Source organism: Zootoca vivipara, chromosome 10 (assembly GCF_965207765.1).
Source record: "Zootoca vivipara chromosome 10, rZooViv2.hap1.1, whole genome shotgun sequence".
Taxonomy (NCBI): domain Eukaryota; kingdom Metazoa; phylum Chordata; class Lepidosauria; order Squamata; family Lacertidae; genus Zootoca; species Zootoca vivipara.
Window position 1 is genome coordinate 31,776,958 of NC_142593.1, and position 16,481 is coordinate 31,793,438.

At 39.4% G+C, this 16,481-nt stretch overlaps 1 protein-coding gene across 1 annotated transcript in view; it reads right to left on the reverse strand.

The window, feature by feature from the left end:
• Positions 1-16,481, reverse strand: part of ATG10 (autophagy related 10) — a 100,501-nt gene that overhangs the window by 72,930 nt on the left and 11,090 nt on the right. Inside the window, exon 3 of the mRNA XM_035099694.3 lies at positions 8,570-8,689. Within this exon, the coding sequence (XP_034955585.2) occupies positions 8,570-8,689 (120 nt within the window). The remainder of the gene's footprint in view (positions 1-8,569; positions 8,690-16,481) is intronic.

Below are 16,481 nucleotides of genomic sequence, written 5' to 3' on the forward strand. Positions count from 1 at the left end.
TTCCTGCCCCAGAAGACTGATGGATCCAAGTGGTCTTCTAATGGCTCTCCTGGGAATTTCCATGACACTCAATCCTGTTTATATTCTGATTGGCCTCCGGAATGGGGAAAGGACCCTTCTGATACAATTCCTTCTCCTTGCCTTGTGGCCCAAGGAGTTGACAGTAATGAAATGGCAAGGTGGACAACTATCTCAACAATGGTGGAAGACTTGAACACAGGCTAGAGTACATTTTAGAGCAGGGGTCCTCAAACTACAGCCCACGGGCCGGATCCGGCCTGCCAGGGTCCTGAACCCAGCCCACCCGGCAATTGCTGAACCCATCGCTGTCTAACAGGCCTATGGCCCTCCTCTCGCAGCCCGCCTCCCTCCATCGCCCCCCTCTCCCCTCCCCAAACATCCCGCTGCCCGGAACAGGGAAAGATTTACATGCATGATATACATGCCAAGGGCCGCCTTTGCATTTCAAGAACTCGGTCGGAGGCGCCTCACTGAACTTTTGTTGCCATCTGAGCATTTCCTTCTTTTGCCAGCCGTCTCCGTTAATCCCCTTCTCATCATTCTCAGCATCGCCACAGGTGCTTCTGACCTCTCTTCACACCCACTTGCTCAAATCGCTTTTTCTTAGTTTCAGCCCACAGGTGCATCACAGCAAGGCACAACACACCTCATCAGTGCTGGATTTACATATAAGCTATAGCTTAAGGCCCCACTCTCGGGGGGGGGGGGGGCAAACAAAATTAAAGAAAAAAATATGTGAAGTGTCCATTGGAATTTGTTCATATTTTTTTCAAACAATAGTCTGGCCCCCAACAGTGTCTGAGGGATAGTGAACTGGCCCCCTGTTTAAAAAGTTTGAGAACCCCCGTTTTAGAGGTTATTCTGCGGTGATAACAACAAATAAATCTCTCTTTTCCACCACCATTGCATTTGGTCATGGTCCATTGGTTGAGTTGTTCTGAGTCATCAGAGGGCTTTTAGATATCAGACTGGAAGGAGGACAGCTCAATGTCTCATTGGGTATAATCTGTGGATAAAGCCGCTTGTATCCATCTTGACATAGATGCTGCCCCAACAGTTAAAAGGTTCCATTTTAGGACACAAAAAAAGGCTGGGGAGATCTAAGAAACTAGAACAAACTGCACTTGAATATTTCTGCTGAAAACCTATGGTGAAAACAATTAGTGTCCACCTCCTGAAATCATGAATGATATTTTTTTCTGTTTTTAATGCAAGTGAGGGATTGACTGTGGGAGGGAGTTCTGCACAAGGTAATTAGTGATGAACTAAGAAATCGGCTTTGACTGGCTGAATAAACCAAGTGAGGGTAGCCAATGGGTCTCAAATCCCTGTTGCATGCAAAGCAGGCTCCAGTGGATTGAGCAGATATACTTTGATCCAACAGCCAAGAAGGCCATTTCTGCATGTGTTGCAGAGGAAAGTGAGAGGCAAATGCCGCTTGTCAACCTGGGAAAATATCTCAACTAAAATCTAGAGTGGAGTCCCTAAGGCAGTTGTTTGGTACCTTGTACACCTCCTTCTAGCAACTCTTGCAGCCAAGCTGGTGGCAAGTGTATTGCTCTGCTTTCCTTTGGATCACATCAGAGAGGCCAAGAGGGGAGTCTTGTCATCTGGGCAGCCCAGGACCTTTGTACACACCACCCAGACTTGCATCCTGGAGAGGTTACTTCGCTGTTGCTAATGCACCAATTTGATTTCACACTACATTGTCTCTTGAGACAGACAGATGCCAACAAGAACCCAAGGGGTGGGGGACTGTGGGAGGACAGATAACCGGGACTCTACACATCTTATCCACCATTGTTCCAGTAATGCAAGTTGAGCCTTTAGCCTTTTATTCTCCTGCCCCCTTATCTATTTTAACAGACACGAAGAAGCACCACATGCTGATTTCTAGGCAACCTGAATATATTCCCTTCCTCACCCAATCCTGGTAAAAGGGCCAGGAGATATTTAAAACAGGAGGTAGGAGACCTAGCCATGGCCTACAGGACATTTCTGAATGAGTTAAACATATGGAATGATCACCTAAAGGAAATGGCATCAAGGCTGGTACAAGCTACAAATTCTAATTAATGTTCAAAAATATGACCTGCAATCCATAGTGCAATTTATTTCTCCAACTACTATTTTGATTATACTATAATTTATACCAGTTGCTAGGGAGCGACGCAGGGATAATGCTGTTGTGCTTGTATCCTGCTGGTATACTTCCTATAGGCTACTAGATGCTTTTTTTGAGATGAGAAAGCTGGTCTGTCTAGATTTTTGGCTTGATCCTTGCCTTGGGTTTCTGACAAAACCAACAGTTAATTCCTGGTTTAGTTCTAGAATACAATTATTTTTCCTTGGGACCAGTTTGACATTCCTACTGAATGCTGGGTTTCATTAAATTTGTTTACATTTTTTTTCTTAAGTAATGTTTGTTAAGTTTTTACTTCAAGTTTTTTGCCCTGTAGCAAATACTTTGGTTTTGCAAATATTTACATTTTTGTTCATGCTATTTATTTCGACACAAAAAATGAGAATGGTTTGGTTTTTAATTCCCAATCCACTGATTTGTTTAGGAGAAAAGATTTAATAAACCCTAAGAATTGGAATATTTTCATCTGGAATGATGTATGCAAAACAATATTTCTGTCACAATGAATTTGATGGGCAAAATGGCCTAAGTCCCAGATTTTTCACATGGACAGTACTTGTGACTATACAGAAATCTGTGCCTACATAGATATTTAAGATGCAGCAATTTGTGCCTACATAGATGTGTAAAATGATGTCCTTTACTGGAAGTACACAAATTTAAGCAGGCTGGTGTTTCGCTTTCAAATGAAGAGATCATGTTCAGCACCCACAACTTGCCAGTTGATTCATCCAGCCGATATCTTTGTATCCTCAGAACGTATTCCACATTGAGTCATGCCATCTGCAGTAGCCACAAGCAGCAAAGCATGCAGAACACATATAGATAGATCAAGTTACAGTAAAACTAAGTAAATCCTCAGAATTTTACAGGAAATCATCACTGCCTTCATCCTACGGGTGATAAATTATTTGGAGAAGGACTGCACTCATTTTGGGCTTTGTAAAATGCTAAACCTATTACTAACACATAAGCATGGTCACATTAAAACATGGTTAGTAGTGAAATACGATCTAATGCAAAGCAGTAGGAAGTACCTGGCCATGACACAAGCAACCAACCACAAGAGTTGTCCTTCCAAATCTGGGCTTGTGTTTTATTTGGGTGGGGGGGGAGAGAACAAATCATGAGCCAGGCTCAGACAACACAGCAAGGCAAGGCTTGTGAGTTGTTGCTCTTGGCACGACATGGCCAGGTGGGGGAGAAGCAAACCAGGGTCCTTTCCAACTTCTATGATTCTATTCTATGATTTTTTGAGGAGCATGCAACAACATGCTGCTTGTTCTCATTAAACCATAGTTGATATTTAACTATAATTTAGCATGATATGTGACTACAGCCATAGGATTCAACCTCTTTCTAACTGATTAGTAAATGCAATCAATAAACCAAAGCTTTTAAAAAGAAATCCTAGTAATTAGCTACAGAGGGAGAAATCAGTAAAAATTTCACAAATATCAAGAAAGTTATCCATGGCACAGCTTTCTCTAGAAAAGCAATTTTCCTATCCCATCTATATATATGAGATATAGATGGGTGGGAATATCTCCCAGAGCAAACAATATGAGTTTGGTACATATTTTGTTTTGTTCTTCAAATAAAAATATTCTAAAATTTGATGTTCAACAAGGAATGGTACGAGTTAAAGTAAACTTTGCTTCATTTTAGTAATTATATAGCCAACAGTTTAGGATGATTTGCTTATGTCTCACTATTTAGCAGTAATCACATTTTCTGAATAATGTTAGTCAAACAAATGAAAACAATGTTTTCATTATTAACATCTATGTTAGGGGATCTCTGATCTGTCTGAAATACAGAGAGAGGTCAGGCTCATATTTAACACATTTACTTTATTAGCATGCACTAGTTGGGCTACCAAGCTTTAACAAAGTAAAAAGCCAGAAAGCAATGTGATTTATTATCTTGAAAACTATTGTCACATTTTTCTCTTTGCAAAATTAACAATAACTACCTCAACCTACAACACAGTGGTTTCATTCACAGGGAATGATAAGTCTTGTCTGAAATAAACCATGGATTACCATGCTAGTGCCTGCTACTCAATCTTACTCACTTCACTGCCACTTTTCCACAGGCAAAAAACAAATCACTGAGTAGCTGCTTAGCATCACATGCAAACCAGCACTCATGGCTAGCATGGCAATTCAGTCAGATGGGTAGGGTACAATTATTATTAATATTTTGTTGTTGTTGTTGTTGTTGTTGTTGTTGTTGTTGTTGTTGTTACAGTATTATTATTTAAAAAAATAGTAAGAATAAAATAATTTATTACCCACTCTTCTCCCTAAGGTCTCAGGGTAGGTTACAACAATTAAAAATACATTAAAGACATTAAAAAACTGTTTAAAATAACTTACAAGCACACACACAAATAGAGTAGGTACTAAAAATAACTCCAATCTGGAAGTTACCAAAGAACAGATTACAATGGCTATGTCATTTCTGTCCAAAAGGTTATTGTAGAGCTGGAAAAGGTTCAGAAAAGAGCAACCAAAATGACCAAGGGCTGCCGTACAATATGTGGCACTTTTTAGTTTAGAAAAAGAGTAGAGTAAGGGGGGGGGCACGATGGAAGCATATAAAAGAGGATCACATGAATTCATGGAGGATGGGGTTATCCATGGTTCCTGGCCAAGACAGCTATGTTCCACCTCCACTGTCAAATAACAATCATAATAAAGTCAGTTTGCCTCTGAATATCAGTTGCTGGGAATCACAATTACAGAGAGTGCTGCTCCACTCAGGTCCTTCTTGTGGGCTTCCCATAAGCACGTGTTGGCAACTGTGACATCAGGATTCAGGACTTTGGGGTCCATCAAGGGTCTTGTTATTTTTTTACGTGTTCTTACGTGCACAAGTGAAAAACATTTTGAGGACCAGTTATGCAGGTCACAGGTGGCAGGGATAGAGCAGAGGCACATGGCAGGGATAAAAGGTATGAGAAATCTATTTCCTGCATACTGCTCCCCAAACTGCTACTGCGAAGAGGTAGCACAATACACATATTTAAGTATTTCCAGAGAGAGATACCCAGAAATACTGAGATGGTAGGTTACAATCTTTAAATTACAGCAATAAAATCCAAAACAATAAGTAGAATTTTATATATATATATATATATATATATATATATATATATATATATATATATTCCAACTGCGTGCGTGGATGTAACACCCTTCCTCCGTAACCACTGAACTGAATTCCAACAAATTTGGCCACAACGTTCCATGCCCATCAGGGAGGGATCTGGCATAATTTCCCCCCCCAAAAAACCCACACCTTTCACACCTAAAATAATGATTAAACACAAAAAAGTGGCGCCCAAATTATACATCACCAGCAGAAGGTCTGAAGACTCCAATAGCATCCAATAGAAACAGATCGCACGCTGCTGCCTCTAAGCCATGCCACCAAATGACACCACAGAATTCCACAGCAACCAACTGAAAACAGGCCTTTTGCAGCAACAAGGCCCAACATTGCCCAGCAGACTGAATAGGCTGCAGCAGACTAGGCCGCTTTCCAGACTAGGCCAAGTGGAGGTAGGGGCCTGCCGGGGGGGGGGCGAATAGGGGGCAGGGATAGGTAATGGGTCAGAACAGGGTAGGGGGAGACAAAGGGATGAAACCTGCCCTCTCCACAGTATCTCGCCTCGGCTTTGCAGACTAGGCCACTTTCCAGACTAGGCCAAGTGGAGGTAGGGGCCTGCCTGGGTGGGGGATGGGGGGCCAAATAGGTCATAGGTTGGGACAGGGGGGGAGACACAGGGATGCGCCTATGTAAACATAACACACGAAAAGCAGGGGGACTCTGAAGGTGAGGGGAGTCTGAAGTGGGACTCTGAGGCTCCATTTAACAAACTAAGTCACCGCAACACGTGGCAGGGCCAACTAGTAAATAAATAAAAATGGAGAGCTAAAAACTGGATGCAGCTTAAAAAAAAAAACAACCTCAAATCAAAGTATTTGCCTTTTCCAGCTCTGTGGCTAACAGCAGTATGACAGGGAACATTTGAATTGGAGAAATGGCATACAAAGGAAAAGTTAAAACCTGCCCCCCCCACACACATACACTACAGCCCCAGTACAACATTGCTGCTAGAAGAAGAGGAAGAGGAAGAGGAAGAGGAAGAGGAAGAGGAAGAAGAAGAAGAAGAAGAAGAAGAAGAAGAAGAAGAAGAAGAAGAAGAAGAAGAAGAAGAAGAAGAAGAATCAGGAAATTTACATATAGTCTGGCCCTAAGAAAATGAACTGTGAAAAACTTTGCATAGGTCATATCCTTCACACAGCCCACCATTTTATGGAGCTCCTTCATTAGCATAAAAACTAATCCAATTAATGTTATTTCACTTCTGATGCAATATTTATTTTAATTTCAGTGACTACAGTAATGCACCAGTGATGTACCTGAGAACTTTAGATTTTCTTCTGTCTTAGTGAATTACATTTGCTTTTCAAATGCATCCTTAATATTTCAACTTGTCTGCCAAAAATTTATGTTTTGTTCTATTAGAAACTATTAGATTGAATTCCCATTAAATAGAGAATCCCTATGTAGTGTGAATATAGTCTTCTACCCTGTCAAGCAGCCATATCAAGTTTCTTCCTTGCCTTTTTCCTTCTTTGTTACAGGGCTATGCATAAATTCAGTTTCTCTAATAAGGTATTCCTCAGCATCCTTCGTGCCGATTGCACGGACTTTAATTTCCTAAATTTTCCCTCCAGGCTGCTCCTAATTAATATCCTAATTTTTGAAGTTATTTAGGTTTAGTAGTACAATGATCCTTCTTAGTGTGATCAGCCCTGTAAGTTTTAGCAATCACCGGTACTTGGCTGCTCAACCAGTTTCTTTTCCAATTTATTCCCTATAATGTCCAAAAAAAGAACAATTTTGTTTTAGAATTATAAACTCATTCTCTTTAGTTGCAGGGTAGCTTTCTTTGAGTAGCCCAAGCCTTGCTCAGCTTCACTGTAGCACAGTTTGGCTAAAATCGCATGAGTTACCTTGCAGTACCTTATAGGTAGGTAGCCGTGTTGGTCTGACATACGTAGTCGAAACAAAATAAAAAAAATTCCTTCCAGTAGCACCTTAGAGACCAACAAAGTTTGTCATTGGTATGAGCTTTCGTGTGCATGCACAGTTCTTCAGATACTTGGAAGGAATTTTTTTATTTTGTTTTGACTTGCAGTACCTTGTTTGCTCCTGATTTGTGTGTAGCACACTGTGCTTTGGATTTTAAAAATTCATTGATGTGCAAGAAATGAAATCAATATGATTTTGAGATCTAGATTTCTTTACGCTGAGTGCAAGTTTTTCATTTTGGTGCAAAGGCATCAGCTGCGCAATAGGCAAAACAGTGGATAGCCTCAGTCATACTGCTATGCTACTCACTTTCCTCCTGTTGCTGAAAGGACAGTGTACTTGTAGCAGCCTGTGCAGCATTGTGGAGCTGCAGAGCCACCCTCCTAACACCAGTGTAACCAGGGTGGATAAAAATCAATGATTAAAAGAAGAAGAAGAAATCGGATTTTTTAAATTTAAATCGATTAATTTTTTTAAATCAGATTTTTTTTAAAAAAATGCTTTGGGAGGAAAAATCTTTCTAAAGATACCGGTAGTTTTCTATTTAAGTTACAATATAGTCCAAAGGCTATTCATCAGGAAATAACAGTTTGTTTTAAGTTTTTCAGGTGTGGTAAAACTCAGTCTGTTATTTAAAAAATAAAAATAAAATCATTTAACCACATCAGTTAACAAACATGGATACATATGCTATAATGTTATTGTTTTAGTTAAATAAATTGTTTAAATTGTTACTAATGATTATTTTTCTCCTTCCAACAAAGTACAGCAGAAAAGTTGTCCAAATATAAACAGTTAACTTATTAAATCAAATCCACCCTGAGTGTCACTGCAGCTTACTTTAATGGGGCTGGGGTGGAGGGGAGTGGCAAGACCAGTCAAGGGGGCAGCTCTAAGCTCTACCCCACCCCTCAGGCTGCTACTGTCCTTCCTTCTTGAGAATCAACATCTACTTGAATTGTGCAGGTTAGCACAAAGCTGCAGGTTACGCTTAACTCTAAGCACAAGTACACAGGACTACCAAGAATCAGAACAGAAGCAACTCACTTTTCAGAACTACCCGCGGACCTGACTTTGGTATCAGATATAAACAGCAACCCTTCCAATGTGTGTATATCTCTTTTTGTGTAACTACGGTAGTTCTAGACTCTCTTCAAAGTGCAAATATACTTCAATGAAGATTATGCAACTTGCTGATAACGCAGTTGCTGAACTGTCACAGAGCTCAACAGCAAAATATCAAAATGTTTTCAATAACATAGGTACTTACTGTCTAATTTTGTACGTTGTACTTACCCCAATATGTGCGAATGTTATTTCATCACGCTCACTAGCCATATCCTCTATGTCTGCTGCGACACTTCCACCTTTCACTTGAAAGTGTGTTTTAGTCATATAGCCATCATCAACAGAGTCCTGTGTTGAGAAAATAAATGGCATTGCTATCTTTTCACCAGAAACCTCAGCAATTAAAAAAAAAACGAAACATTTAGGCCTCAGTAACTGATATATATTTCTTAACAGATATGGCTAAAAATGTTCAGCAGAATTCACAATTATTCTTCACTACTCTATTTTGTGTCTTTTTTACTTGCAAATGGTGTCCTGCACAATACTTTCCACCAGGTATTGTGGTGCTGTTGTTGTCTTTTAAAAAATATGCTATTAATTTTTCAGTTTATACATCTCAAAATAAACGCTTTACATAATACCATGTAACAATTGACTTCTCTCCTTCCCCTTTCATGGTTCATTTTACTTACTACCATTCCTGCATATTTTACTATAGCAAATCTATTCGTTTCTCCATTTTACAACCTTCAAATATTTACCATACTGTTGCATTTATCTAAACACTACCAGTGTTTTCAATTGTACACAATTGTTTTCTATTCAGTAAAAAAATTCCACTCGTCTTTGAATAAAGATTCTTCTTGCCCTCTTATTCTATGTTAAACCTGCTGCTTCTGCAAATTCTATCATCTTAAGTTGCCAGTATTCCTTACTAGGGGTTATTATTTGTTGTTGTGTTGTTGTTGTTTAGTCGTTTAGTCGTGTCCGACTCTTCGTGACCCCATGGACTATAGCACGCCAGGCACTCCTGTCTTGCACTGCCTCCCGCAGTTTGGTCAAACTCATGTTCGTAGCTTTGAGAACACTGTCCAACCATCTTGTCCTCTGTCGTCCCCTTCTCCTAGTGCCCTCCATCTGGGCCATTCCATTGTCACGGGTGGGACACTTGGACCATGTTTTTTGGTATTCACACATGTGTAAGAATGTAAATATACATAAAAATTAACAACCAAAATTTGAACTATGTTCTTAATAAGATACTGAACATTTTACTAATTTTTTATTATTTTTATGGATATTTTTGACAATTTTATTAAATGTTAAAGTATTGTCACGGGTGGGACAAAAAAAGGACATGGGGCTTGAGATAAGTTTGATTTATGGAAAAACTCTGTGAGTTGGGAGGTGAATCAATTATAAACTCAGCATATTTGTTTAAATCAATGTTTATTGGTTACAACTATGCAATCAGAAATCCAGGTTAAGAAATTTAATGATACAAAATTAAGGAAAAAATGCTGTCACGGGTGGGACAATGAAATGTCACGGGTGGGACGCGTCTGGCATACACTTGATTTAACATACAATTAAGGTTGTTAAAAATAGAATAATTACAAAAAACCTTTTGCTATTACTATACTTACTATCTACCATAGCCTACAAAGTATAATGTTGTATTTACAGTGGTACCTCGGTTTACGAACACCTCGGTTTACGAACTTTCGGTTTACGAACTATCCTAACCCGGAAGTTAGTAAACCGAGGTGCCGGAGGTCTACTGAGCGTCCGATGCCTTCGGGGAGGCCGGGCCTTCGCTCCGATGCCTCCTGGAGGCCCGCAGCGAAGGCCCGGCCTCCCCGAAGACATCGGAGCAAAGGCCAAACCTCCCCAAAGGCATCGGAGCGTCGGATACCTTCGGGGAGGCTGGGCTTCGCTCCGATGCGTTTGCGGAGGCCGGGGAGCGTTTCCGTGACTGGGCTGCAGTCACGAAAGTGCTCCCCGGCCTCCGCAAAGGCATCGGAGCCGGGACTTCGCTCCGATGCCTTTGCGGAGGCCGGGGACCGCTTTCGCGGCTCCCCGGCCTCCGCAAAGGCATCGGAGCGAAGTCCCGGCTCCGATGCCTTCCGGAGGCCGGGGAGCGTTCCGGGGACTGCTTTCGCGGCTGCACAGCCCAGTCGCGGAAACGCTCCCCGGCCTCCGGAAAGCATCGGAGCCGGGACTTCGCTCCAATGCCTTTGCGGAGGCCGGGGAGCCGCGAAAGCGGTCCCCGGCCTCCGCAAAGGCATCAGAGCGAAGTCCCGGCTCCGATGCCTTCCGGAGGCTGGGGCTTTGCTCCGATGCCTTTGCGGAGGCCGGGACCGCTTTCGCGGCTGCAGCATCGGAGCAAAGCGGTTAATCCGTTCTAGGGGGTGTTTTTCCTCGTCTAGAACGGATTAATCAACTTCCCATTACTTTCAATGGGAAAGTTCACTTCGGTTTACGAACACTTCGGTTTAAGAACAGACTTCTGGAACCAATTGTGTTCGTAAACCGAGGTTCCATTGTACTAAAATTAAAATCTATTAAAAAAATATTTTCTTGATTTTGATTTGCTGATTTCAACTGTTGGATTATCAATCTCATAGCTGCCAAGTTTTCCCTTTTCTCGCGAGGAAGCCTATTCAGCATAAGGGAAAATCCCTTAAAAAAAGGGATAACTTGGCAGCTATGCAATCTTAAATAAGGCATAGGCCTCTTGGACTGTCATATTCATATGCTGCTTTTGGATTTTGATTCTTTTTCCACTTGTCGGATCTTTAATAGATTTGACATCCTTAAATCCTGGTGCCTGCCTGCTAATATCATCTGAATTATAAAACTCATGGACCTTTGAGATATTATCTTGTGAAATAATAGAACTTTTGGTGTTCTGTTTAGGGCTTTTATCATATACAGTCGTACCTCGGGTTGTGAACTTCGCAAACCGGGAAGTATTTTGCCGCGCGCGCATGCGCAAAAGGCGGTTTGGGCCCTTTTCGGGTTACGAACTTTTCGGGTTACGAACTGCGACCCGGAACGGATCGCGTTCGTAACCCGAGGTACCACTGTAGTGGTTTTGGCGCTTGAGGTGAACTCTCATACACAAGCTTTCGTAACATGGCTATTCTTTATTCTTTTCCGTGGACTTAATGGCAACACTCTTTTAACTTTGGTAACAGCCTTTCCAAGAGATTGTGGGCATTTAAATGACCCAATCTCTGGAATAGTAGTGTCGCCAATTGGCCTAGATTTTTTTCTTTTATCTTTTGTCTGTACTTTCTTTTGCGCTCAGTTTCTTTCCGTCTGTATTCCATAAGTGATTTTGCAGACAAATTCTTTACCAACTTTTCTCGCCTCTTCTTATCTCTGACCCTCTCCTTTTCTTTGAAGCTTTCACATTCGTTTTTATCTTGTTTTAGTTTTTCACGCAGCTTTCTCATACGTTCTGCAGATGTAGTCTTTCCCATTTTGTGTATTGATTCAAAGGTTATATTATCTGTATTACTGTATGTATTCGTACTAGGGTAAAGTAACGGTAACTGCCTTTATGTTCCAGAAGGAACAGCTACTATTGATTCATTCAAGCAGCTGCATTTGGCGCCTTAGTCTTATTGGTTTCCACCAAAAGGCAGCTTTGTGATTGCTTGAGATTGTTCCCTCCAAAATGTATCCCTTTCTAGCTAGTTCCCCTCTCCTCAGTCCCTCAGTCTTGTTTGCCAGAATAAAGAATTGTTACATGAGGAATCTGTCTCCTGTCTGCAGAGAGCTGAAATCATTTGCTGAAATCACTAACTCAAGCTACAACAGTAAAACAAGTTGAAAACTGTCACGGGTGGGACAGAAAAAGAATTATTAAAATTTCATGGTGTTTACATTAATTAACTGCATTTTTATTATTGATAGGTGTGTTATACTCTAATACATACTCCCACAATAAAACAAACATAACCTATAAATTAGTTTTATCACAAAATAAACTTTTGTACCTTTTGCTGTCACGGGTGGGACACTGAAACAGCATCCCATTCAATAATAAAAATAAAATAGAAATAACTTACCTATTTAAAAATTTTCAAGTCCAATGTGTAGACAAAGTTCTTCACTTTAATAATATACCAACAATGACAACCACAATTTTTGTTTATCTTTAAAAAATAATGCCAACCTAAATGAACAAAATTAAGCTACACAATCAGAAAAATGATACTGAAACTTCAAGCTCAGATTTCTCATGAAAAAAAATAATTTCAAATTCTTTTTTCCTTTGGAATATTGAACTTTAATATGTTTAGTTAATGAAACTATAAGTAAAATAAGTATATTTTAAAAATAATTTTTTTCTAATCAGGCTCATTTTTCACGGAATGGCCCATCTTTCCCAACATCAGGGTCTTTTCCAAGGATTCTTCTCTTCTCATGAGGTGGCCAAAGTATTGGAGCCTCAGCTTCACGATCTGTCCTTCCAGGGAGCACTCAGGGCTGATTTCCTTATTATTATTATTATTATTATTATTATTATTATTATTATTATTATCATCTCACTCATTTTCCATCTTTGGGCTAGCAAAATTCGAGCTTCTGTGGTGTGGGTGGGTGGGTGGGCATGCATGCACTTTGTTTGATAAAAAAGCCTGTCATTACTGTCTTACTGGCATCCCAAACCATATTTAGATCTGTTCCTTTATTAAGGCTGAGGTTGAAAAATTCTTGTAGGGAACATATTCCCTTATTAACGATTTCTACATGATGTAGTATCGCATCATTTAGCCTCCATCAGAAAGAAGAACATTTTTCACCTGCCATGGTCATCAGAATACCATTGTGATCTTATAAAGGAACAAACAATTAATATTGGAGAAGCCACAAGGAAACTGGCACATACATTCATATGTGGTGGCAGTGTAAGGACATCAAAGGTTTTTGGGAAATGATTTACAAAGAATTAAAGAAGATATTAAAATATTCTTTGGAAAAAAAATCCGGAAATTTTCTTATTAGGAATGATGGGAGATGATATCCAAGCCAAAGATAGGTGCATAATAAGCTATGCAACAGCCAGACTTCTTATTGCAAAAATTGGAAGTCCCAAAGAATACCAAATAAAGAAGATTGGCAACTTAAATTGTTAATGTATTATAATATGGCAACAAAATAAGATGAAGTTAAAGGAATAAAAGAAAATGAAAGGGGAAGAAATTGGAAATTGTTCATAGATTATATCAAATACCATGAAGAGAAAGCTGATGTCTTTCCAGATATTTAAAGGCTCAAACAAATGAGATCAAGAAGAAAGGAAAACCAAAAATAGAGGTTTGCAGATAAACGAAGAAATATATAGTGCAGCATAGAAAAGGCTGAGAAGCAGAGGGGAAGGGAGGGAGGGATGTTAAAGGCATGTATTAGAGATTTTATTGTACTTCTGTTTAATTATTTGTGGCTGGTTTATATGATTTTTATTTCTGTAATTTTCTGGAAAATGAATAAAACCATTGTGATCTGATAACGTCCTTGGTTGGATCTCAACCTTTTTTACTCTAGTTGTCAGTTCTACTTGAAGAATTCAAGTCAGCTCTACTTGAAGAATTGATTGCGGTTGAGAAAAAAGTGAATTCCCAGACCAGTGGGTGTCTGAGACGCCAAAGATCAATTAGATCCAGGTTGGCCACCATGTTGAAGAAAGCATTAGGTAGTTTCCCTTCTTTAGAGTCTGATTTTCTTACATATATATACTATATCAGTCTAAATCTAGGGACACCACACCATTAACGTCACCCCTCATTATTTATTTGCCATCAAATATCACAGTGTTTCTCTTCTATAGTTTTGAAGAATTCAGCTTTCTGCTCGTTAGGAGCATATACTCCTATTAAAATGATAGATTCCCCTTCTACAGTCACTTCGATGGCAATAATTCTGTCCTCTTCATCTTTAAAGATTAATTTTGAATCCAACTTAGGATTGACACATATTATTATCCCTCTTTTTGTTTTATCTGAAGATATAAACTCTTGTCCTAGTCCTTTATTAGTAGTTTTCTATATTGTCTTTTTATGTGCCTCATGCAAACAAATATCTGATTTCTGCTTAGCCAATGTGTGATATTTCTCTTTGTTTTACATTCCATGAAAATAATTTAAGATCCATTTAGTATTACTTCCTCTTTTGCCTTTTAAACTGTTCATTTTTTTAAAAAAAATCCCTTTGCCTTTACTGTTTGTCCTCTTTTTCCTCCTCCTCTTTCCAACAGGTATTTTGTTTATATGGCTATATATACATATATATGGGGACCCAGGTGGCTCTGTGGGTTAAAGCACTGAGCCTAGGGCTTGCTGATCAGAAGGTCAGCGGTTCGAATCCCTGTGGCGGGGTGAGCTCCCGTTGCTCGGTCCCAGCTCCTGCCAACCTAGCAGTTCAAAAGCACATCAAAATGCAAGTAGATAAATAGGAACCGCTACAGCGGGAAGGTAAACGGCGTTTCCGTGTGCTGCTCTGGTTCGCCAGAAATGGCTTTGTCATGCCGGCCACATGACCTGGAAACTATACGCCTGCTCCCTCGGCCAATAATGCGAGATGAGCGCGCAACCCAAGAGTCGGTCACGACTGGACCTAATGGTCAGGGGTCCCTTTACCTTTATCTTTATACATATATATACATGTGTGTGTGTGTGTGTATGCCCAAACCTTTTCCGAGATCAAACTTTATGGAAAAAGGCTATTCTTGATTGATGGAAACAAGTACTGGTAGCAAGAGTACTTTTTGTTTTGTTTTATGATAAACATAGAAAATGAACTGAAAAGGCACAACTCATCTTAAATAAATTCACCTAGAAAATTATACCTGAAGATTTTTGTGGTAACTCAAACAAAAGTAAATTTAAAATGCTAATACAAGTATATTATTTAACCCTTTGGTTTTCCTTCATTAGTTCCTCTATCTAGTGCACTTCTCATTATGTCATGTCATACTTATGTCAAGTCATACTCATTATGTCATACTTCATGTTATGCCTATCCTGTAGCTTCTCAATTAATTATTAAATCTAATGACTGATTATTGAATACATTAAAGTGAAGGAATATGATTGGCAGCTGCCCTGATCTCATGGGCGCCTTTTGAAAAACATTATTGGGTAAAATGCCTATGAAGGTCAATTGTCTGGAATCATATTGCTACATTCCTCATATACTTTCTTTTATTTTCCTGTCTTGCTTTTATCTCCTCTCTTTCACCTTTATTATTATTTCTTTTTGTGCATTAGAAAATGAAAATGAAAGCAATTATTTTAAAAAATTCTAATTATTGATCTTGTACATCGTTCCTTTCCCAATATTAAAAGAATTATCCATCATTATTATATTCTCAAAATGCAACCTCTTTCCTTCCCTAGACTGCATTACAGGAGTTATATTTAAGCCTTTCAGATCAACATTTTTATTCTATTGGCTCTCCATCAGAATTTCTACTCCCCAACCCCCCCCCCCAAATGGGCTACCAATACAGTAGCTGCCATGATTAAGTCAAGGACAACCTTACAGGGTATGAAGAGAGAACTACTAAGTCCAAAGCCCTGCCAAGCTCACACCAAGAAACTGAGAGTAGGAGGGAGTTTTTCCTCCTTTTCCCCTTCTTTCTTTCTTTCTTTTTTTTGGGGGGGGAGGGGAAGCTTTACCTCTCCTTTGCAGGGAGAGATTCATTCCGAACTATAGCTCCTAGGATGTCCTCCTAGGAACCATAGGATTGCATACTAATCCACTTTCATATTTTGAATTTAGGACGAGTACTACAGGATCCAGTACAACAGAAATACACTTTATTAATGGTTACAAAATCAATGAGTAATGTATAAGATATAGGACTGAGGACAGAAGAAATAAATAGAATATAAGTTAATTAGGACATGTTCATGATCTGGCAGCCAATTTCTTTCAAAAACAAAAGGATGAAACTTTAAAATACTTAAAATAGTAGTCAACATAACTACCATAACTGAAAACAAAATTTTGAAATAAATAATGTTGATGGGGAATAGAGATTTATCCTAAGAACACATCATTGGATAAACAAAAGTGTAAGGATGGAGGGAATGCATCATTTGCAAAAGGAATTGAAAGGATG